Source organism: Pseudopipra pipra, unplaced genomic scaffold (genome assembly GCF_036250125.1).
Source record: "Pseudopipra pipra isolate bDixPip1 unplaced genomic scaffold, bDixPip1.hap1 HAP1_SCAFFOLD_120, whole genome shotgun sequence".
Taxonomy (NCBI): domain Eukaryota; kingdom Metazoa; phylum Chordata; class Aves; order Passeriformes; family Pipridae; genus Pseudopipra; species Pseudopipra pipra.
The window spans coordinates 76,549-100,623 of NW_026990599.1; the positions used below are offsets into that span (position 1 = coordinate 76,549).

The window sequence follows — 24,075 nt, forward strand, 5'->3', positions numbered from 1 at the left end:
CTCCGAGTCCCTGCAGGGGGGCGGAGTCGGAGGCGGCGGCGCTGGGGGCGGAGCTTGCGGCGCGCCGGGAGCTGGGCCCGGAGCTGCTGCCATTGGCCCAGGAGCTGGGGCGGGTCCGCCAGGGGGCGGAGCTCGCCCGGGAGGCCCTGGGCAAGCTCCGCCCACCCCGGCCCTGACCACGCCCACTCGGAGGCGGGGCTTCGTTCAAAAATAAATAAATTGGGTTTTTGGGGACTGGTTTGGGGAATTTGGGGGGGAGGGAACTGGGAGGGGATTGGGGGGGACTGGGATGGAACTGGGAGCACTGGGAGGGAACTGGGAGCACTGGGAGCACTGGAATGGAACTGGGAGTGAACTGGGAGCACTGGGAGGGAACTGGGAGAGAACTGAGAGGGAACTGGGAGCACTTGGAGTGAACTGGGAGCACTGGGAGGGAACTGGGAGCACTGGGCGGAACTGGGAGGGAACTGGGAGCACTGGGAGGGAACTGGGATGGAACTGGGAGCACTGGGAGGGAACTGGGAGCACTGGGAGGGAACTGGGATTGAACTGGGAGCACTGGGAGGGAACTGGGAGCACTGGGAGGGGACTGGGGGGGAACTGGGAGGGAACTGGGAGCACTGGGAGGGGACTGGGACTGATACTGGGATGGAACTGGATATACTGGGAGCACTGGGAGGGAACAGGGAGAACTGGGAGGGAACTGGGAGTGAACTGGGATATACTGGGAGCACTGGGGGGGAACTGGGATGGAACTGGAAGCACTGGGAATGAACTGGGAGGAAACTGAGATGAAACTGGGAGCACTGGGAATGAACTGGGAGCACTGGGGGGGAACTGGGAGTCAACTGGGAGCACTGGGAATGAACTGGGAGGGAACTGGGAGTGAACTGAGATGGAACTGGGAGCACTGGGAGGGAACTGGGAGTGAACTGGGATATACTGGGAGCACTGGGGGCGTGTCCGCCAGGGGGCGGAGCTCGCCCGGGAGGCCCTGGGGAAGCTCCGCCCACCCCGGCCCTGACCACGCCCACTCGGAGGCGGGGCTTCGTTCGTGATACAAATTAAAATAAATAAATAAATAAATAAATCGGGGGGTTTTTGGGGACTGGTTTGGGGAATTTGGGGAACTGGGAGGGGATTGGGGGGGACTGGGAGGGACTGGGAGAGAACTGAGATGAAACTGGGAGCACTGGGAATGAACTGGGAGCACTGGGAGTCAACTGGAAGCACTGGGACGGAACTGGGATGGAACTGGGAGAACTGGGAGCACTGGGGGGGAATGGGAGTGATACTGGGAGGGAACTGGGAGAACTGGGAGCACTGGGAGGGAACTGGGAGAACTGGGGGGAAACTGGGAGGGAACTGGGAACACTGGGAGGGAACTGGGAGTAATACTGGGAAGGAACTGGGAGTGAACTGGGAGCACTGGGATGGAACTGGGAGCACTGGGGGGGATCTGTGAGGGAACTGGGAGCACTGGGAATGAACTGGGAGTGCTGGGAGGGAACTGGGAGCACTGGGGGGAACTGGGAGGGAACTGGGAGTAAACTGGGAGTACTGGGAGGGAACTGGGAGCACTGGGAGGGAACTGGGAGTGAACTGGGAGCACTGGGAGGGAACTGGGAGCACTGGAGGGAACTGGGAGTGAACTGGGAGCACTGGGAGGGAACTGGATGGAACTGGAAGGTAACTGGGAGTGAACTGGGAGCACTTGGGGGAAACTGGGAGTCAACTGAAGCACTGGGATGGAACTGGGAGGGAACTGGGAGGAACTAGGAGTGAACTGGGAGCACTGGGAGGGAACTGGGAGCACTGGGGGGAACTGGGACAGAACTGGGAGCACTGGGAGGGACTTGGAGTGAATTGGGATGTACTGGGAGCACTGGGAGGGAACTGGGAGAGAACCGGGAGCACTGGGAGGGAACTGGGAGTGATACTGGGATGGAACTGGGATATACTGGGAGCACTGGGGGGGAACTGGGAGGGATATGGGAGGGAACTGGGAGCGCTGGGATTTGGGATCCAGGGAAGGGATTTGTTGCCCGTTTCCCACGGATTTTTTGCCCCTTTTCCCATGAATTTGGAACCTGTTTTCCATGGAATTTTTGCCCCTTTTTCCATGGATTTTTTTGCCCCTTTTTTCCATGGAATTTTTGCCCCTTTTTCCATGGATTTGTTCCTTTTTTCCCATAGATTTTTCCCCCTTTTCCATGAATTTGGTACCCTTTTTCCATGGATTTTTTGCCCCTTTTTCCAGGGATTTGTTGCCCCTTTTCCACGGATTTTTTTCCCCTTTTTTTCCATGGATTTTTTGTCATTTTTTCCATGAATTTTTCCCTCTTTTTCCGTGGATTTTTTGCCCCTTTTTCCATGGATTTGGTGCCCTTTTTTCCCATAGATTTGTGGCACCTTTTCCATGGATTTTTTCCCCTTTTTCCATAGATTTGTTGCCCCTTTTTCCATGGATTTGTTGCCTTTTATCCCACAGATTTTTTCCCCTTTTTCCATGGATTTTTTTGCCCCTTTTTCCATGGATTTTTTTCCCTTATTCCATGGATTTGTTGCCTTTTTTCCATGGATTTTTTGCCTTTTTTCCTTGAATTTTTTCCCCTTTTCCATGGATTTTCCTTCCCTTTTTCCATAGATTTGTTGCCCTTTTTCCATGGATTTTTTGCCCTTTTTCCCGTAGGTTTGTGACCCCTTTTCCCATGGATTTGTTTCCCCTTTTCCATGGATTTTTTGCCCCTTTTTCCATGGATTTTTTCCTCTTTTTCCGTGGATTTTTTGCCCCTTTTTCCATAGATTTGTTGGGGTTTTTTCCATGGATTTGTTGCCCTTTTTTCCATGGATTTTTTCCCTTTTTTCCATGGATTTTTTCGCCCCTTTTCCATGGATTTTCCTTCCCTTTTTCCATGGATTTTTTCCTCTTTTTCCGTGGATTTTTTGCCCCTTTTTCCATGGATTTGTTACCATTTTTTCCATGGATTTTTTGCCCCTTTTTCCCACGAATTTTTTCCTCGTTTTCCGTGGATTTTTTGCCCCTTTTTTCCGTGGATTTTTTGCCTCTTTTTCCATGGATTTTTTGCCCCTTTTTCCTTGGATTCTGTGCTCCTTTTCCATGGATTTTTTGCCTCATTATCCATGGATTTCTTGCCCCTTTTTCCATGGATTTTTTGCCTCATTATCCATGGATTTCTTGCCCCTTTTTCCATGGATTTTTTGCCCCTTTTTCCATGGATTTTTTGCCCCTTTTTCCATGGATTTTCCTGCCTTTTTTTCCATGGATTTCCCGCCCCGTCCCCACGTTCTGTTGCCACGGCAACCACCTCCCCCCCATCATTCCCACCTATTTTCCAGCCGTTTTCCAGCCGTTTTATCCCCCCAAAAAAGCTTTTTTATCCCCAAAAAAGCGCTTTTCCGCCACGCCGCCGTAAAGCGCCGTCGCAAACACACCCCCCCTCTCCCCGCCGCTTCCCTCTCCCCGCCGCTCTGCCGTAAAGCGCCGCGGCCAGCGCGACAACATGGCCGCGCCCCTTCCCGTCATCCCCCGCGCGCCGCAGCCGCCGCCGGAGGAGCCGCTTCGGTGGGTCCCCGGGATTTGAGGGAAAGGCGGGGGGGGGGGGATCCCACCGGGATCGGGATTAACGGGAATCTCCCGGGATATTCCCGGGATTCCTCCGGGATCCTCCCGAGCCGCCGCTGTCGCCCGCAGGTCTCGGAACCCCCCGCGCGGAGCGAGGAGATGGTGAGGGGAGAAACCATTTTCCTCCCACCCTCCCCTTTTCCCGAGGGAATGGACTCGCCCGGGGCCACGCGGGGTCCTAAAGCCGCCCCTTCCCCGGCCCAGTGCTCCCAGTTTAGCCCAGTTCAGCCTCCCAGTTCGGCCCCGGGACCTCCCAGTTCGGCCCCGGTGACCCCGCCAGGACGTCCCAGTTCGCCCCAGTCCCCTCCCAGTTCCCCTCGGCCCCTCCCAGGGACCTCCCGAGGACCCGCCCAGTTCGTCCCAGTTCCCTCCCACTGCTTCCCCCCCACCCCCCTCCCAGTTCATCCCAGTTCATCCCAGTTCATCCCAGTTCATCCCAGTTCGGCCCAGTGCCCTCCCAGTCCCTCCCAGTTCATCCCAGTTCCCTCCCACTGCTTCCCCCCCACCCCCCTCCCAGTTCATCCCAGTTCATCCCAGTTCATCCCAGTTCGTCCCAGTTTGTCCCAGTGCCCTCCCAGTCCCTCCCAGTTCATCCCAGTCCATCCCAGTTCATCCCAGTCACCTCCAGTTCATCCCAGTTCATCCCAGTTCCATCCCAGTTCGTCCCAGTCACCTCCCAGTTTGTCCCCAGTTCATCCCAGTCCATCCCAGTTCCTCCCAGTCCCTCCCAGCACCTCCCAGTTCATCCCAGTTCATCCCAGTGCCCTCCCAGTTCATCCCAGTTCCCTCCACTGCTTCCCCCCCACCCCCCTCCCAGTTCATCCCAGTTCATCCCAGTTCATCCCAGTTCATCCAGTCCCTCCCAGTTCATCCCAGTTCATCCAGTCCCTCCCAGTTCATCCCAGTTCCCTCCCACTGCTTCCTCCCCACCCCCCTCCCAGTTCATCCAGTTCATCCCAGTTCGGCCCAGTGCCCTCCCAGTTCATCCCAGTCCCTCCCAGTTCATCCCAGTTCATCCCAGTCCCTCCCTGTCCCTCCCAGTCCATCCCAGTTCATCCCAGTCCCTCCCAGTCCCTCCCAGTCCCTCCAGTTCATCCCAGTTCATCCCAGTCCCTCCCAGTTCGTCCCAGTTCCCTCCCACTGCTTCCCCCCCACCCCCCTCCCAGTTCATCCCAGTTCATCCCAGTTCGTCCCAGTCACCTCCCAGTTCATCCCAGTTCATCCCAGTTCCCTCCCACTGCTTCCCCCCCACCCCCCTCCCAGTCCCCTCCCAGTTCATCCCAGTTCATCCCAGTCCCTCCCAGCACCTCCCAGTTCATCCAGTTCATCCAGTCCCTCCCAGTTCATCCCAGTTCATCCCAGTCCCTCCCTGTCCCTCCCAGTCCATCCCAGTTCATCCAGTCCCTCCCAGTCCCTCCCAGTTCATCCCAGTTCATCCAGTCCCTCCCAGTCCCTCCCAGTTCATCCCAGTTCATCCCACTCCCTCCCAGTCCCTCCCAGTTCATCCCAATCCCTCCCAGTTCATCCCAGTTCATCCCAGTCCCTCCCAGGTCCATCCCAGTCCCTCCCAGCACCTCCCAGTCCCTCCCAGTTCATCCCAGTGCTCTCCCAGTGCTTCCCAGTTACCCCCAGTGCCTCCCAGTCACTTCCCAGTTGCTGCCAGTAACCCCCAGTCCCCTCCCAGTATATCCCAGTAACCCCCAGTACATCCCAGTGCCATCCCAGTACATCCCGATGCCATCCCAGTATATCCCCAGTGACCCCCAGTACATCCCAGTGCCATCCCAGTACATCCAGTGCATCCCAGTAACCCCCAGTACATCCCAGTAACCCTCAGTGCCCTCCTGGTCCCTCCCAGTCCCTCCCAGTACACACCAGTCCGCCCCAGTCCCCTCCCAGTATGTCCCAGTATCCCTCAAGCACCCTCCCAGTCTCTCCCAGGTCCCTCCAGTATAAACCAGTGACCCTCAAATCCCCTCCCAGTATAAACCAGTGACCATCAAATCCCCTCCCAGTCCCTCCCAGTCCCTCCCAGTCCCTCCCAGTCCCTCCAGTCCCCCTCAATCCCCTCCCAGTCCCTCCAGTCCCTCCCAGTCACCTCCCAGTCCCCTCCCAGTCCCTCCCAGTATGTCCCAGTATCCTTCAAACACTGTCGCAGTACATCCCAGTGCCCCCCAGTCCCTCCCAGTATAAACCAGTGACCCTCAAATCCCCTCCCAGTCCCCTCCCAGTACACACCAGTCCCTCCCAGTCCCCTCCCAGTCCCTCCCAGTATAAACCAGTGACCCTCAAATCCCCTCCCAGTGCCTCTCAATGCCCTCCCAGTCCAAACCAGTCCAAACCAGTGACCCCTCCCAGTCCCCCCAGTCTCTCCCAGTCCCCCCCAGTCCCCCCCAGTCCCTCCCAGTCCTTTCCCAGTCCCTCCCAGTATAAACCAGTGACCTCAAATTCCCTCCCAGTCCATCCAGTACACACCAGTGCCCCCCAGTCCCCTTCCAGTTCATCCCAATCCCCTCCCAGTCCCTCCCAATCCCCTCCCAGTCCCCTCCCAGTCCCTCCCAGTCCCTCCCAATCCCCTCCCAGTCCCTCCCAATCCCCTCCCAGTCCCTCCCAATCCCCTCCCAGTCCCTCACAGCCCCTCCCAGTCCCCTCCCAGTCCCTCCCAGTCCCCTCCCAGTATAAACCAGTTCCCCCAGCACGGGCGGCTCAAGCTCCGCCCCCCGGACGCCGCCCGGCGCCGACAGCGGGAGGAGAAACTGCGGCTGTACGGGAGGCCATGGACACCTTACTGGGGGTACTGGTTATACTGGGAGGGACTGGGGGGGGATTGGGGGGGACTGGGAGGGACTGGGAGGGACTGGGAGGGGACTGGGAGGGACTGGGAGGGGATTGGGGGGCACTGGGAGAGTGTTTGAGGGTTACTGGGTTATACTGGGAGGGACTGGGAGGGGATTGGGATGGACTGGGGGTTACTGGATGGACTGGGAAGGACTGGGAGGGGATTGGGAGGGAATGGGAGGGGACTGGGAGGGACTGGGAGGGACTGGAGGGGATTGGGGGGGACTGGGAGGGACTGGGAGGGGATTGGGATGGACTGGGGGTTACTGGGATGGACTGGGATGGACTGGAGGGGAACTGGGAGGGACTGGGAGGGGGATTTGGGAGTCACTGGTTTATACTGGGAGGACTGGACAGACTGGAGAGGGTTTGAGAGTCCACTGGTTTATACTGGGAGGGATTGGAGGGGAACTGGAATGGGCTGGGAGGGCACTGGTCGTACTGGGATGGACTGAGGGTTATTGGGATGAACTGGGAGGGCACTGGGGTGGACTGGGAGGGCACTGGGTCATACTGGATGGACTGGGGGTTACTGGGAGGGACTGGGAGGGGATTGGGAGGGACTGGAGGGACTGGGAGGGACTGAGAGGGGATTTGAGGGTCACTGGTTTATACTGGGAGGGACTGGGACAGACTGGGAGAGGATTTGAGGGTCACTGGTTTATACTGGGAGGGACTGGAGGGGGAACTGGAAGGGACTGGGAGGGCAGTGGGTCATACTGGATGGACTGGGAGGACACTGGGTCATACTGGGATGGACTGGGGGTTACTGGGATGGGCTGGGAGGGAACTGGATGGACTGGGAGGGCACTGGGTGATACTGGATGGACTGGGGGTTACTGGGAGGGACTGGGAGGGGATTTGGGGGTCACTGGTTTATACTGGGAAGGACTGGTGGGGAACTCGGAGGGGCTGGGTGGGGACTGGGAAGTGAACTGGGAGGGCACTGGGCCATACTGGGATGGACTGGGAGGGGGTTTTGGGCACTGGGGGGGAACTGGGAGGGCACTGGGATATACTGGGATGGACTGGAATGGACTGGGAGGGGAGTTTTGGGCACTGGGGGGGAACTGGGAGGGACTGGGGGTTACTGGGATGGACTGGAGGTTACTGGGATGGGCTGGGGGTTACTGGGACAGACTGGGAGGGCACTGGGGTGGACTGGAAGGACACTGGGCGTTACTGGAGTGGACTGGGGGTTACTGGGAGGGACTGGGAGGGACTGGGAGGGGATTTGGGGGTCACTGGTTTATACTGGGAGGGACTGGGGGTAACTCAGAGGGGCTGGGTGGGGACTGGGAGGGCACTGGACCATACTGGGATGGACTGGGGGTTACTGGGAGGGACTGGGAGGGGATTGGGGGGCACTGGTTTATACTGGGAGGGACTGGGGGGTTACTGGGATGGACTGGGAGGGGGGTTGTGGGCACTGAGGGGAAACTGGGAGGGGATTGGGGGTTACGGGGGTGGACTGGGATGGACTGGGCCGTACTGGGAGTGACTGGGCGTGGCCCCCCACCTGCCCAGCAGGGGGCGCCCCCCCGCCCAGGTGCTGTCCCTGACCGGCTCCGTCCTGGCGGCGAATCCCGACGTGGGAACCTGCTGGAACCTGCGGAGACGGGCCCTGGATGCACTGGGGGGGGACTGGTGGGCACTGGGACGGACTGGGAGGGACTGGGAGGGACTGGGAGGGACTGGGAGGGGATTGGGAGGGACTGGGAGGGGATTGGGAGGGACTGGGAGGGGACTGGGAGGGACTGGGAGGGACTGGGAGGGGATTGGGAGGGACTGGGAGGGACTGGGAGGGACTGGGAGCAACTGGGAGGGACTGGGAGGGGTTTGGGGGGGACTGGGAGGGACTGGGAGGGATTGGGAGGCACTGGGAGGGACTGGGAGGGACTGGGAGGGGATTGGGAGGGACTGGGAGGGGACTGGGAGGGGATTGGGAGGGACTGGGAGGGACTGGGAGAGGATTGGGGGGGACTGGGAGGGACTGGGAGGGGACTGGGAGGGACTGGGAGGGGATTGGGAGGGACTGGGAGGGACTGGGAGGGGATTGGGAGGGACTGGGAGGGACTGGGAGGGGATTGGGAGGGACTGGGAGGGGATTGGGAGGGACTGGGAGGGACTGGGAGGGGATTGGGAGGGACTGGGAGGGGACTGGGAGGGACTGGGAGGGACGGGGAGGGACTGGGAGGGGACTGGGAGGGACTGGGAGGGACTGGGAGGGACTGGGAGGGGACTGGGAGGGACTGGGAGGGGACTGGGAGGGACTGGGAGGGACTGGGAGGGGATTGGGAGGGACTGGGAGGGGACTGGGAGGGGATTGGGAGGGACTGGGAGGGGATTGGGAGGGACTGGGAGGGACTGGGAGGGGACTGGGAGGGGACTGGGAGGGACTGGGAGGGACTGGGAGGGGATTGGGAGGGACTGGGAGGGGATTGGGGGGCACTGGGAGGGACTGGGAGGGGAGTAGGAGGGACTGGGAGGGACTGGGAGGGGAGTGAGGGTCACTGGTTTATACTGGGAGGGACTGGGGGACACTGGGATGTACTGGGAGGGTGTTTGGTTTGGACCGGTTTGAACTGGGAAGTGACTGGTTTGAACTGGGATGAACTGGGAGGTGACTGGGATGAACTGGGAGGTCACTGGTTTGAACTGGTTGGGACTGGTAAAGACTCCTATGAACTGGTTCATACTGGTCTATACTGGTTTGTAGTGGTGTATACTGGTGTATACTGGTCCATACTGACTTATACTGGTCTATACTGGTTTATACTGGTTTGCACTGGTCTATACCGGTTCATACTGGTTCATACTGGTCTATACTGGTTTATACTGGTTCATAGTGGTCTGTACTATCTATACCAGTTCATACTGGTTCATACTGGTTCCTACTGGTCTATACTGGTCTATACTGGTCCATACTGGTTTGCACTGGTTTATACCGGTTCATACTGGTTCATACTGGTCCGTACTGGTGCAGGGTGCCGGGCGAGCTGGCGTTCGTGGCCTCGTGCCTGGGCGTGAACCCCAAGTCCTACGGGGCGTGGCACCACCGGGCGTGGCTGCTCGGCCACGCCCGAGCGCCCCCCGCTGGCCGGGAGGACCGAGCGCTGTGCGAGCGGCTGCTGACCTCTGACCCCAGGAACTGTGAGCCCAACTGGGAGGGACTGGGAGGGACTGGGAGGGACTGGGAGGGGATTGGGGGGGACTGGGGGGGACTGGGGGGGACTGGGAGGGGACTGGGAGGGACTGGGATATACTGGGAGGGAGTGGAATATACTGGGAAGGACTGGGATATACTGGGAGGGACTGGGAGGGAGTGGGAGGGACTGGGATATACTGGGAGGGACTGGGAGGGAGTGGGAGGGACTGGGAGGGGACTGGGAGGGACTGGGAGGGACTGGGATATACTGGGAGGGACTGGGAGGGGATTGGGAGGGACTGGGATATACTGGGAGGGACTGGGAGGGGATTGGGAGGGACTGGGAGGGACTGGGAGGGACTGGGATATGATGGGAGGGACTGGGAGGGGATTGGGAGGGACTGGGAGGGACTGGGAGGGACTGGGAGGGGATTGGGAGGGGATTGGGAGGGACTGGGAGGGACTGGGAGGGACTGGGAGGGGATTGGGAGGGACTGGGAGGGACTGGGAGGGGATTGGGAGGGACTGGGAGGGACTGGGATATACTGGGAGGGACTGGGATGAACTGGGATATACTGGGAGGGACTGGGAGGGACTGGGAGGGACTGGGAGGGGATTGGGAGGGAGTGGGAGGGACTGGGATGGACTGGGATATACTGGGAGGGACTGGGATGTACTGGGAGGAACTGGGATATACTGGGAGGGACTGGGATGAACTGGGATATACTAGGAGGGACTGGGAGGGACTGGGATGGACTGGGATATACTGGCAGGGACTGGGAGGGACTGGGATATACTGGTAGAGACTGGGAGGGGACTGGGAGGGACTGGGAGGGACTGGGAGGGCGCTTGGGGTGAGGGGGTGGGGCAGAGTGGGGTGTACTGGGTTGTATTGGGTTATACTGGGATGTACTGGGTTATACTGGGTTATACTGGGTTATACTGGGATATACTGGTTGATACTGGGTTTTACTGGCCTATACTGGCTTATACTGGGAGAGGGCTCGGCACCCACTGACCATACTGGTTTATACTGGGAGCCAGCGGAACAACCCCCTAGGCCACCCTGGGTTTCACTAGGCCTTACTGGTTTATACTGGTTTATACTGGTTTATACTGGTTTATACTGGTTTATACTGGGAGTGCGCCTCAGGGGCTCCCAGTGCCAAACTGGTCTGTACTGGTGCCCTCCCAGTCCACGCCTGGGAGCACCGGTGACCTGGGACAACCCTGAGGCCTCACTGGGAGCACACCAGGCCTTACTGGTTTATACTGGTTTATACTGGTTTATACTGGTTTATACTGGGAGCGGGCCTCCGGGGCTCCCAGTTCCGAACTGGTTTATACTGGTGCCCTCCCAGTCCACGCCTGGGAGCACCGGCGGGCGCTGGTTTCCCGGGAAGACCCCGATTCCGAGCTGGCCTTCGCCGGCGACCTCCTGAGCCGCGACTTCTCCAACTTCTCGGCCTGGCACCACCGGCTGCGGCTCCTGCTGCCCGCCGGGAACCTGCCCCCCGACAGGCTGAAGGCGGGTGAGGGAATTCCCGGGGAAAAAAATTCCCGAGGGGAGGGGACGGATCCCGAAATTTTTCCCGGATTTGGGAATTTTTTCGCTCCTCGTCGTCGGGGGTTTTTAATGGGTAGACCTGTTGGCGGGTGTTCTCTGTTGAGTTTAATGGGTAGACCTGATGTCTCATTTATCCCTATTGACTTTAACGGGTAGACCTGATGTCCTTTTTGCCCCACTTACTTTAATGGGTAGACCTGATGTCCTGTTTGCCCCATTGACTTTAATGGGTAGACCTGATATCTCATTTATCCCCATTGACTTTAATAGGTAGACCTGATGTCTCATCCGTATTTATTTTAATGGGTAGACCTGATGTCCTCTTAATCCCCATTGACTTTAATTGGTAGACCTGATGTCCTATTTGCCCCACTGTTTAATGGATAGACCTGATATCCCTTTGATCTTCTTTGATTTCAATGGGTAGACCTGATGTCCCATTTGCCCCATTGACTCCAATGGGTAGACCTGATGTCCCATTTGCCCCACTGATTCCAATGGGTAGACCTGATGTCCCATTTGTCCCATTGACTCCAATGGGTAGACCTGATGTCCCATTTGTCCCATTGACTCCAATGGGTAGACCTGATGTCCTGTTTGCGCCATTGATTCTAATGGGTAGACCTGATACTTTTTTGCCCATTGACTCCAATGGGTAGACCTGATGTCTTATTTGTCCCCATTTACTTTAATGGGTAGACCTGATGACTCTGATCTTGGGGTTTCCCCCCCATCACCCCCTCAAAACATTGTGGGGACACACTGGGGGTTCACCAGAGCCCCCTCAAATGCCCCTGGGGTCCCCCCACAAAACCCTTGGGTCCCCTCAACCCCATAGACTTGACTGGGTAGACCTGAGCTCCCACACACCCTCCCCCAAGACGCCTGGGTGCCCCCCTGAGATATTGGGGTGTCCCCCCAGGACCCCTGGGTGCCCCCCTGAGATATTGGGGTCCCCTCTTTGCCCCTCCCAGAGCTGGAGCTGGTGCAGAACGCCGTCTTCACCGACCCCACCGACCAGAGTGCCTGGGTCTACCTGCGCTGCATCCTCTCCCGAGGTAATTTTGGGAGGAGGGGGGGTCCCTTCACACCTGGGTGCTTCACCTGGGTACCTGAGGACCCCCCCTTGAATGTTGGGGTGTCCCCCAAAAGCCACGCCCCCGCCGAGGATCATCTGCGTGTACGTCAACCGGGAGGACGCCACGTTGGCCGTCGTCTTCTCCCGCCCCGTCGTGGTGAGTCAGGACGTTTGGGATTCACCCAGATGGGTGGGTCCTCCCCTCTGTACATCTGGGAACCCCTTGGACACCTGGATCCCCCTCCCCCCCAAAAAAACCCCTATTAGCCCCCCAAAAGCAGTGAGACCACTGGACCCCATTAACTTTATGGGTAGACCTGATAGCCCGTTCATCCCTATTGACGTTAATGGGTAGACCTGATGTCCAGTTTGCCCCATTGCCTCTAATGGGTAGACCTGATATCCAGTTTGACCCATTGACTCCAATGGGTAGACCTGATGTCCCCTTTGCCCCTTTGACTCTAATGGGTAGACCTGATACCCTTTTTGTCCCATTGGCTTTAATGGGTAGACCTGATGACTTATTGATCCCCATTGATGTTAAAGGGTAGATCTGATGACCCCTTAACCCTATTGACTTTAATGGATAGACCTGATATCCTATTTTCTCCCCATTTACTTTAGTTGGTAGACCTGATGTCCCTTTTCCCCATTGACTTTAAGGGTAGACCTGATGTCCAGTTTGCCCCATTGACTTTAATGGGTAGACCTGATATCCCATTTGCCCCCATTGCTTTTAATGGGTAGACCTGATGTCCAGTTTGTCCTATTGACTTTAACGGGTAGACCTGATGATCTATTGATCCTTCTTGACTTTAATTGGTAGATCCGATATCCAGTTTGCCCCATTGATTTTAATCAGGATAGACCTGATATCCTGTTGACCCCTATTGAGTTTAGTGGGTAGACCTGATGTCCCATCTGACCCCATTTATTTTAATGGGTAGACCTGATACCCTTTTTGCCCCATTGATTTTAATGGGTAGACCTGATGCTTCCTCTGTCCACATCGATTTTAATGGGTAGACCTGATGTCCCATTTGCCCCATTGACTTTAATGGGTAGACCTGATACCCTTTTTACCCCATTGACTTCAATGGGTAGACCTGATACCCCGAATATTTTGGGACTAAACCCACCAATTTTGGGGGTCAGAAAGCCCCAATTTTGGGTTAAAAACCAACCATTTTTATGCCCCAGGTGACCCCGGATCGCCCAGACCTGACGGCGACGCTGGATGGCTCCGCCCTGGAAGGGGCGTGGCGCTCGGGGGAGGGGCGGCCACGCCCCAGCCACACCTGGGTATCCTTCCCCTAAACAGGTGGGCGGGGGCCGGGGTGGGCGGGGCTTGGGCGGGGGTGTGGGCGTGGCTCTCCCACACACCCTTAACAGGCAGCAAAGCTCCTGGACCTGCCCCGCCCTGCCGAGGCCCCGCCCACCGAGCAGAGGCCACGCCTCCACCTGGGCGTCACCTGGGAGCCTGACTCCGCCCACCGCCAGGTGACGCTGCTCCCAGGTGAGGGCCACGCCCACTCCCCGCCACGCCCCTTCAAGCCACGCCCCTTTCACCCAGGCCACGCCCCTTTCTCTCCTAGACCAGGACGAGGCCTGGTGGCAGGAGCCAATCGTGGCCCGGGAGCTGTTTTGGTAAGCCACGCCCCCTTGGGAGAAAGCCACGCCCCCTTTGAGAGAAAGCCACGCCCCCTCGGTGAAACCCCACCCACCTCAGCCCTCCCTTATGTTTCCCTATGGCAGGGGCAAGCCACGCCCCTTTCTGACTAAACCACGCCCCTTTGCTGCTAAGCCACGCCCCTCTCTGACTAAACCACGCCCTTTTGGTCCTAAGCCACGCCCCTCATGGCTAAACCACACCCCTTTAAGCCCCGCCCACCTCGACCCTCCTTTAGCCCCCCCTTTTGCTTCTATCCCAATACGGGGCTCAAGCCACGCCCCTTTTAGCTGAACCACGCCCCTTCCCGACCAAACCACGCCCCTTTCCGACCAAACCCCGCCCCCTCAGGCCCGAGGTGGGCGTGGCCGACCCGCAGGTGCTGCGGGAACAGGTGGAGACCTGCCGGGAACTGCTGGAGTTGGAGCCCCGGAGCCGAGGTGAGGCCACGCCCACTCCCCCCCTCAGCCCCGCCCCCCTGGGGGGCGGAGCCACGGGCACCAGTTCACACCAGTTTGTCCCAGTAGGGACCGGTGGGGTTTAAACCCCTCCCAGTCCATCCCAGTCCATCCCAGTCCATCCCAGTCCATCCCAGTCCCTCCCAGTCCATCCCAGTCCATCCCAGTGACTCCCAGTCCCTCCCAGTCCCTCCCAGTCCCTCCCAATCCTCTCCCAGTCCCTCCCAGTCCACTCCCAGTGACTCCCAGTGACTCCCAGTGACTCCCAGTGTCTCCCAGTTCATCCCAGTCCCTCCCTGTCCATCCCAGTGACTCCCAGTCCAACCCAGTCTAACCCAGTCCCTCCCAGTCCATCCCAGTGCCTCCCAGTCTATCCCAGTGCGTCCCAGTGCTCCCAGTCCCTCCCAGTCCCTCCCAGTATAACCCAGTTCCTCCCAATCCATCCCAGTCCCTCCCAGTGCCTTCCAGTCCCTCCCAGTATAACCCAGTCCCTCCCAATCCCCTCCCAGTCCCTCCCAGTCCATCCCAGTATAACCCACTCCCCCCCCAGTCCCCCCCCAGTCCCCCCCCAGTCCCTCCCAGTATAACCCAGTCCCTCCCAGTCCCCTCCCAGTCCCTCCCAATCCCCTCCCAGTCCCTTCCAGTATAACCCAGCCCCTCCCAGTCCCTCCCAGTCCCTCCCAGTATAACCCAGTAACCCTCAACCACCCTCCCAGTCCCCTCCAGTCCCCTCCCAATCCCTCCCAGTATAACCCAGACTCTCCCAGTCCCTCCCCCTCCCTCCCAGTCCCCTCCCAGTCCACTCCAGTCCCTCCCAGTCCCTCCCAGTGTAACCCAGTCCCTCCCATTCCCCTCCCAGTTTCTCCCAGTATAACCCAATCTCTCCCAATCCCCTCCCAGTCCTTCCCAGTCCCCTCCCAGTATAACCCAGTAACCCTTGAACACCCTCCCAATCCCTCCCAGTATAACCCAGTCCCTCCCAGTTTAACCCAGTCCCTCCCAGTCCCTCCCAGTCCCTCCCAGTACAACCCCAGCCGGGCCAGCTCACAGGTGGGCGTGGCCTGACCCCCCTCCCCACCCCCCCGTGGGCGTGGCCAGGCTGCCTCCTCACCCTCTCGCTGCTGCTCTCGGCGCTGGACCCCCTTGGCCACGCCCACGAGGCTCGACAGCACCTGCAGCACCTGAAGGTGGGCGTGGCCTCTTTCGGGTGGGCGTGGCCAGCAGGCCACGCCCCCTCCTGACCTGACCACGCCCCCCCCCAGGAGGCCGACCCGCTGCGATTGGGCTTCGTGGCCGACGCGGCCTCGCGATTGGAGGCGGCGCTGGGGGTGCTGGGGTTGGGGGCGGGGCCTGGGCCGCTGTGGCTCCGCCTACCCGAGAAGGTAAGGGGGGGCGGGGCCTCCTGAGGGAGTGGGAGGGGCTTGGGGGAGGGCTGGGTTGGACTGGTTTGTACTGGGAGGGGTTTCTGGGGCAACTGGGAGTGATTTTGGGCTTACTGGTTTATACTGGTTTCTACTGGGAGGGAGTTCAGGAGCCACTGGGAGTGACTTTGGGGCTTACTGGTTTATACTGGTTTATACTGGGAGGGAGTTCAGGAGCCACTGGGAGTGACTTTGGGGCTTACTGGTTTATACTGGTTTATACTGGGAGGGGCTGCAGGAGCCACTGGGAGTGATTTTTAGGGTTACTGGTTTATACTGGTTTCTACTGGGAGGGGTTGCAGGACTCACTGGGAGTGATTTTTAGGGTCACTGATTTATACTGGTTTATACTGGGAGGGAGTGCAGGACCCACTGGGAGTGATTTTGGGGCTTACTGGTTTATACTGGTTTATACTGGTTTATACTGGGAGGGGTTGCAGGACTCTCTGGGAGTGATATTAGGGTTTACTGGTTTATACTGGTTTATACTGGTTTATACTGGTTTATACTGGGAGGGGTTGCAGGACTCACTGGGAGTGATTTTTAGGGTCACTGGTTTATACTGGTTTATAGTGGTTTATACTGGGAGGGGTGCAGGACCTACTGGGAGTGATTTTTAGGCTTACTGGTTTCTACTGGTTTATACTGGTTTATACTGGTTTATTGGTGCAGGACCCACTGGGGGTGATTTTGGAGCTTACTGGTTTATACTGGTTTATACTGGTTCATACCGGTACATACTGGTTCATACTGGTTTATACTGGTTTATACTGGTTTATACTGGTTTATACTGGTTTATACTGGTTCATACCGTACATACTGGTTCATACTAGTTTATACTGGTTTATACTGGTTTATACCGGTACATACTGGTTCATACTAGTTTATACTGGTTTATACTGGTTTATACTGGGAGGGGCCACAGGAGCCACTGGGAGTGATTTTGGGGCTTACTGGTTTATACTGGTTTGTACTGGGAGGGAGTGCAGGACACACTGGGAGTGATTTTGGGGCTTACTGGTTTTATACTGGTTTATACTGGGAGGGGGGTGCAGGACCCACTGGGGGTGATTTTGGAGCTTACTGGTTTATAGTGGTTTATACTGGTTCATACAGGTACATACTGGTTCATACTGGCTCATACTGGTTTATACTGGTTTATACTGGGAGGGAGTGCACGACACACTGGGAGTGATTTAGGGGCTTACTGGTTTATACTGGTTTCTATTGGGAGGGAGTGCAGGACCCACTGGGAGTGATTTTTAGGGTTACTGGTTTATACTGGTTTCTACCAGGAGGGAGTTCAGGAGCCACTGGGAGTGATTTTGGGGCTTACTGGTTTATACTGGTTCATACTGGTTCATACTGGTTCATACTGGTTCATACTGGTTTGTACTGGTTTATACTGGTTCCTACCGGTTTCCTGTTGGCCCCGCCCCCAGGCGCTGACGTCACTTCCCCTGGCGGAGCGACTGGTCCTGGTGACCCACCTGGACCTTTCCGGGAACCTCCTCAGGAGCCTCCCCCGGAATTTGGGGGCCCTTCGGTGCCTCCAGGTGAGGGAACCCCCCCAAAAAATCCACTTCCTGCCAAATAGTGAGCCAGTGACACCCCAAAATCCACTTCCTGCCAAATAGTGAGCCACTGACACCCCCCTGCCAAATAGTGAGCCACTGACCCCCCCCAAAATCCACCCCTGCCAAATAGTGAGCCACTGACACCCCCCTGCCAAATAGTGAGCCACTGACACCCCAAAATCCACTTCCTGCCAAATAGTGAGCCACTGACACCTCAAAATCCACCCCTGCCAAATAGTGAGCCGGTAACACCCCAAAATCCACCCCCTGCCAAATAGTGAGCCGGTAACACCCCAAAATCCACCCCTGCCAAATAGTGAGCCACTGACACCCCAAAATCCACTTCCTGCCAATAGTGAGCCGGTGACACCCCAAAATCCACTTCCTGCCAAATAGTGAGCCAGGGACACCCCAAAATCCACCCCTGGACCCCCAAAATCCACTTCCTGCCAAATAGTGAGCCAGCGACACCCCAAAATCCACTTCCTGCCAAATAGTGAGCCACGGATACCCCAAAATCCACCCTCTGCCAAATAGTGAGCCAGTGACACCCCCAAATCCACTTCCTGCCAAATGGTGAGCCAGTGACACCCCAAAATCCACCCCTGGACCCCCAAAATCCAGCCCTGCCAAATAGTGAGTCAGTGACACCCCAAAATCCACTTCCTGCCAAATAGTGAGCCAGTGACACCCCAAAATCCACTCCTGCCAAATAGTGAGCTGGTGACACCCCAAAATCCACCCCTGCCAAATAGTGAGCCAGTGACACCCCAAAATCCAGCCCTGCCAAATAGTGAGCCACTGACACCCCAAAAATCCACTTCCTGCCAAATAGTGAGCCACTGACACCCCAAAATCCACTTCCTGCCAAATAGTGAGCCAGTGACACCCCAAAATCCACTTCCTGCCAAATAGTGAGCCACTGACACCCCAAAATCCACCCCTGGACCCCCAAAATCCAGCCCTGCCAAATAGTGAGCCAGTGACACACCCCAAAATCCACTTCCTGCCAAATAGTGAGCCAGTGACACCCCAAAATCCACCCCTGGACCCCCAAAATCCACTTCCTGCCAAATAGTGAGCCACTGACACCCCAAAATCCACTTCCTGCCAAATAGTGAGCCAGTGACACCCCAAAATCCACTTCCTGCCAAATAGTGAGCCACTGACACCCCAAAACCCACCCCTGAACCCCCAAAATCCACCCCTGGACCCCCAAAATCCACCCCTGCCAAATAGTGAGCCACTGACACCCCAAAATCCTCTTCCTGCCAAATAGTGATCCACCGACACCCCAAAATCCACTTCCTGCCAAATAGTGAGCCACGGATACCCCAAAAAATCCACTTCCTGCCAAATAGTGATCCGGTGACAACCCCAAAATCCACTTCCTGCCAAATAGTGAGCCAGGGACACCCCAAAATCCAACCCCTGGACCCCCAAAATCCACCCCCTGCCAAATAGTGAGCCACTGGCACCCCAAAATCCACTTCCGGCCAAATAGTGAGCCACCGACACCCCAAAATCCACCCCTGGACCCCCAAAATCCACCCCCCTGCCAAGCAGTGAGCCACTGACACCCCAAAATCCACTTCCTGCCAAATAGTGAGCCAGTGACACCCCAAAATCCACTTCCTGCCACATAGTGAGCCAGTGACACCCCAAAATCCACTTCCTGCCAAATAGTGAGCCAGTGACACCCCAAAATCCACCCCGGGACCCCCAAAATCCACCCCCTGCCAAACAGTGAGCCACTGAGACCCCAAAATCCACTTCCTGCCAAATAGTGAGCCAGTGACACCCCAAAATCCACTTCCTGCCAAATAGTGAGCCACTGACACCCCAAAATCCACTTTCTGCCAAATAGTGAGCCAGTGACACCCCAAAATCCACCCCGGGACCCCCAAAATCCAGCCCTGCCAAATAGTGAGCCAGTCACACCCCAAAATCCACCCCTGCCAAATAGTGAGCCAGGGACACCCCAAAATCCACTTCCTGCCAAATAGTGAGCCAGTGACACCCCAAAATCCACTTCCTGCCAAATAGTGAGCCACTGACACCCCCAAAAATCCACTTCCTGCCAAATAGTGAGCCAGTGACACCCCAAAATCCACTTCCTGCCAAATAGTGAGCCACTGACACCCCAAAATCCCCCCTGGACCCCCAAAATCCACTTCCTGCCAAATAGTGAGCCACGGATACCCCAAAAATCCACTTCCTGCCAAATAGTGAGCCAGCGACACCCCAAAATCCACCCCTGCCAAATAGTGAGCCAGTGATACCCCCCTGCCAAATAGTGGGCCAGTGGCACCCCAAAATCCATTTCCTGCCAAAGAGTGAACCACTGGCACCCCAAAAATCCACTTCCTGCCAAATAGTGAGCCACTGACACCCCAAAATCCACTTCCTGCCAAATAGTGAGCTACTGACACCCCAAAATCCACCCCTGCCAAATAGTGAGCCAGTGACACCCCAAAATCCACCCCTGCCAAATAGTGAGCCAGTGACACCCCAAAATCCACCCCTGGACCCCCAAAATCCACCCCTGCCAAATAGTGAGCCACTGACACCCCAAAATCCACCCCTGGACCCCCAAAATCCACTTCCTGCCAAATAGTGAGCCAGGGACACCCCAAAATCCACTTCCTGCCAAATAGTGAGCCAGTGACACCCCCAAAATCCACCCCTGCCAAATAGTGAGCCAGTGACACCCCAAAATCCACTTCCTGCCAAATAGTGAGCCAGTGACACCCCAAAATCCACCCCTGGACCACCAAAATCCACTTCCTGCCAAATAGTGAGCCACTGACACCCCAAAATCCACTTCCTGCCAAATAGTGAGCCACTGACACCCCAAAATCCACCCCTGGACCCCCCAAATCCACTTCCTGCCAAATAGTGAGCCACTGACACCCCAAAATCCACTTCCTGCCAAATAGTGAGCCGGTGACACCCCAAAATCCTCCCCTGCCAAATAGTGACCCATGGACCCCCCAAAAATCCACTTCCTGCCAAATAGCCAGTGACACCCCAAAATCCACCCCTGCCAAATAGTGAGCCGGTAACACCCCAAAATCCACCCCTGCCAAATAGTGAGCCACTGACCCCCCCAAAATCCACTTCCTGCCAAATAGTGAGCCAGTCACACCCCAAAATCCACTTCCTGCCAAATAGTGAGCCAGTGACACCCCAAAATCCACTTCCTGCCAAATAGTGAGTCAGTGACGCCCCAAAATCCACTTCCTGCCAAATAGTGAGCCACTGACACCCCAAAATCCACCCCTGGACTCCCAAAATCCACTTCCTGCCAAATAGTGAGCCAGTGACACCCCCAAAATCCACTTCCTGCCAAATAGTGAGCCACTGACACCCCAAAATCCACTTCCTGCCAAATAGTGAGCCACGGATACCCCAAAAATCCACTTCCTGCCAAATAGTGATCCACCGACACCCCAAAATCCACTTCCTGCCAAATAGTGAGCCACTGACACCCCAAAAGCCACTTCCTGCCAATAGTGAGCCACTGACACCCCAAAATCCACCCCTGCAAATAGTGAGCCAGTGACACCCCAAAATCCATCCCTGGACCCCCAAAATCCACTTCCTGCCAAATAGTGAGCCAGTGACACCCCAAAATCCACTTCCTGCCAAATAGTGAGCCAGTGACACCCCCCAAAATCCACTTCCTGCCAAATAGTGAGCCAGGGACATCCCAAAATCCACCCCTGCCAAATAGTGAGCTGGTGACACCCCAAAATCCATCCCTGCCAAATAGTGAGCCACTGACGCCCCAAAATCCACTTCCTGCCAAATAGTGAGCCAGTGACACCCCAAAATCCACTTCCTGCCAAATAGTGAGCCACTGACACCCCAAAATCCACCCCTGGACCCCCAAAATCCACCCCCTGCCAAATAGTGAGCCAGTGACACCCCAAAATCCACTTCCTGCCAAATAGTGAGCCATTGACACCCCAAAATCCACTTCCTGCCAAATAGTGAGCCACTGACACCCCAAAATCCACCCCTGGACCCCCAAAATCCACTTCCTGCCAAATAGTGAGCCACTGACACCCCCAAAATCCACCCCTGGACCCCCAAAATCCACCCCGCCAAATAGTGAACCACTGACACCCCAAAATCCACTTCCTGCCAAATAGTGAGCCAGTGACACCCCAAAATCCACTTCCTGCCAAATAGTGAGCCTGGGACACCCCAAAATCCACTTCCTGCCAAATAGTGAGCCAGCGACACCCCAAAATCCACTTCCTGCCAAATAGTGAGCCACTGACTGGTTTATACTGGTTGAAACCGGTTTATACTGGTTTATACTGGTTTATACTGGGATCCCACCCCCTCCCCCGGCAGGAGCTGGACCTGTCCCGGAACCGGATGTCGGATTTGGGGCCGTTCCCGCCCCTCCCCCGCCTGGAGCGGCTGCGGCTCGATGGGAACCGTGAGGGAGAAGGGGGCGGGGCTTGGGAGGGCGGGGCTGGGGAGGGCGGGGCTTGGGGGTTGTGGGTGTGGTTTATGGGCTGTGGGTGGGGTTTGGGGTCTGTGGGTGTGGCTTTGGGTCTGAGGGTGTGGCTTGGGGGTTGTGGGCGTGGTTTGGGGTCTGTGGGTGTGGTTTATGGTCTGTGGGTGTGGTTTGGGGTTCTGGGTGTGGCTTGGGGGTTGTGGGTGTGGCTTGGGGGTTGGGGGTGGGGTTTGAGGGTTGTGGGTGTGGTTTGGGATCTGTGGGTGTGGTTTGGGGTCTGTGGGCGTGTTTTGGGTCTGAGGGCGTGGCTTGGGATCTGTGGGTGTGGTTTGGGGTCTGTGGGTGTGGCTTGGGGTCTGTGGGTGTGGCTTGGGGGTGTGGCTTGGGATCTGTGGGTGTGGCTTGGGGGTTGTGGGTGTGGCTTGGGGTCTGTGGCCGTGGTTTATCGGCTGTGGGTGTGGCTTGGGGTCTGTGGGCGTGGCTTGGGCTCTGTGGGTGTGGTTTAGGGTCTGTGGGTGGGGTTTGGGTTCTGTGGGTGTGGCTTTGGGTCTGAGGGTGTGGCTTGGGGGTTGTGGGCGTGGTTTGGGGTCTGTGGGTGTGGTTTGGGGTCTGTGGGCGTGGCTTGGGGGTTGTGGGTGTGGTTTGGGGTCTGTGGGTGTGGTTTGGGGTCTGTGGGTGTGGTTTGGGATCTGTGGGCGTGGCTTGGGGTCTGTGGGTGTGGCTTGGGGGTGTGGTTTGGGGTTGTGGGTGTGGCTTGGGGTCTGTGGGTGTGGCTTGGGCTCTGTAGGTGTGGCTTGGGGTCTGTGGGTGGGGTTTGGGGTCTGTGGGTGTGGCTTAGGTCTGTGGGTGTGGTTTGGGGTCTGTGGGTGTGGCTTGGGGTCTGTGGGTGGGGGTTGGGGTCAGTGGGTGTGGTTTGGGGGTCTGTGGGTGTGGTTTGGGGGTTGTGGGTGGGGTTTGGGATCTGTGGGTGTGACTTGGGGTCTGTGGGTGTGGTTTGGGATCTGTGGGTGTGGCTTTGTGTCTGTGGGTGTGATTTAGGGTCTGTGGGTGGGGTTTGGGGTTGTGGGTGGGGTTTGGGATCTGTGGGCGTGGCTCTGGGGTCTGTGGGTGTGGTTTATGGTCTGTGGGTGTGGTTTATGGTCTGTGGGTGTGGTTTGGGATCTGTGGGTGTGGCTCTGGGTCTGTGGGTGGGGTTTATGGTCTGTGGGCGTGGCTTGGGGTTTGTGGGTGGGGTTTGGGGTCTGTGGGTGTGGATTGGGGGTTGGGGGTGTGGCTTGGGGTCTGTTGGTGGGGTTTGGGCTTTGTGGGTGTGGTTTGAGGGTTCTGGGTGTGGCTTAGGTCTGTGGGCGTGGCTTGGGGTCTGTGGGTGTGATTTTGGATCTGTGGGCGTGGCTTGGGGGTCTGTGGGTGTGGCTTTGGGTCTGTGGGTGTGGTTTAGGGCTGGGGGTGTGGCTTGGGGGTTGGGGTGTGGCTTGGGGTCTGTGGGCGTGGCTTGGGGTCTGTGGGTGTGGCTTGGGTAGGACTGAACACCGAAGGGCTTGAGGGGGCGTGTCCTCTTGAGGGGGGGCGTGTCCTTAAGCCCCACCCCTCCCCAGCCATCAGCCACGCCCCCGCCCTCGCCCCATTGGCCGCCTGCCCCCGCCTGGCTCGCCTGGGATTGGCCGAGACCCCCCTGAGCTCCGCCCCCGACGGCCCCGCCCAGCTGGCCCAGCTCCTCCCCCTCGTCGACGTCGCCTGGACCTGATTGGCCGCTGGACGGAGGCCACGCCCACCCGCATGTTGCTGCTGGCCACGCCCCTTCCTGGCTTGGCCCCGCCCCTCGAGGGGCGTGTCTAATAAAGTGATGTCACAGTGGGAGGGGCCAGTGCTTGGGGGGGGGGGCTCTCCCAGTGCCTCCCAGTACAAACCAGTTCCCCCCCAGTCCCTCCCAGTACAAACCAGTTACCCCCCAGAGCCTCCCAGTACAAACCAGTTACCCCCCAGAGCCTCCCTGTTCCCTCCCAGTACAAACCAGTATGGCCCAGAGCCTCCCAGTGACCTCCCAGTTCCATCCCAGTACAAACCAGTACGGCCCCAGTCCCCTCCCAGTCCCTCCCAGTCCCCCCCAATCCCCTCCCAGTCCCCTCCCAGTCCCTCCCAGTCCCTCCCAGTCCCTCCCAGTCCCCCCCAATCCCCTCCCAATCCCCTCCCAGTCCCTCC

General features: G+C 57.7%; 2 protein-coding genes and 2 long non-coding RNA genes across 4 annotated transcripts in view; 3 read left to right on the forward strand and 1 right to left on the reverse strand.

The window, feature by feature from the left end:
• LOC135407994 (nephrin-like) overlaps window positions 1-176 on the forward strand; it is a 21,985-nt gene extending 21,809 nt beyond the window's left edge. The window contains exon 10 of the mRNA XM_064643392.1: window positions 17-176. Coding sequence (XP_064499462.1) covers window positions 17-176 — 160 coding nt within the window. The remainder of the gene's footprint in view (window positions 1-16) is intronic.
• A 3,306-nt stretch (window positions 177-3,482) lies between these two features.
• Window positions 3,483-23,730, forward strand: RABGGTA (Rab geranylgeranyltransferase subunit alpha). The gene is made up of 17 exons (XM_064643393.1): window positions 3,483-3,586; window positions 3,716-3,748; window positions 6,343-6,440; window positions 8,012-8,131; window positions 9,471-9,637; window positions 10,994-11,164; window positions 12,174-12,257; window positions 12,352-12,434; window positions 13,478-13,579; window positions 13,679-13,793; window positions 13,873-13,924; window positions 14,298-14,386; window positions 15,503-15,591; window positions 15,667-15,786; window positions 17,268-17,381; window positions 21,768-21,855; window positions 23,472-23,730. The coding sequence occupies exons 2-17, from the start codon at window positions 3,746-3,748 to the stop codon at window positions 23,618-23,620; spliced, it is 1,644 nt and encodes a 547-aa protein (XP_064499463.1). The 5' UTR covers window positions 3,483-3,586; window positions 3,716-3,745; the 3' UTR covers window positions 23,621-23,730.
• Window positions 4,991-5,964, forward strand: LOC135407997 (uncharacterized). Its single transcript, XR_010427131.1, has 3 exons — window positions 4,991-5,402; window positions 5,454-5,628; window positions 5,741-5,964. It is a non-coding gene; the product is annotated as an uncharacterized LOC135407997 (long non-coding RNA).
• LOC135407996 (uncharacterized) lies at window positions 7,443-8,240 on the reverse strand. The gene is made up of 3 exons (XR_010427130.1): window positions 8,222-8,240; window positions 7,545-7,624; window positions 7,443-7,492 (listed from the first exon to the last, which is right to left on the reverse strand). It is a non-coding gene; the product is annotated as an uncharacterized LOC135407996 (long non-coding RNA).
• Window positions 23,731-24,075: the final 345 nt, after the last annotated feature.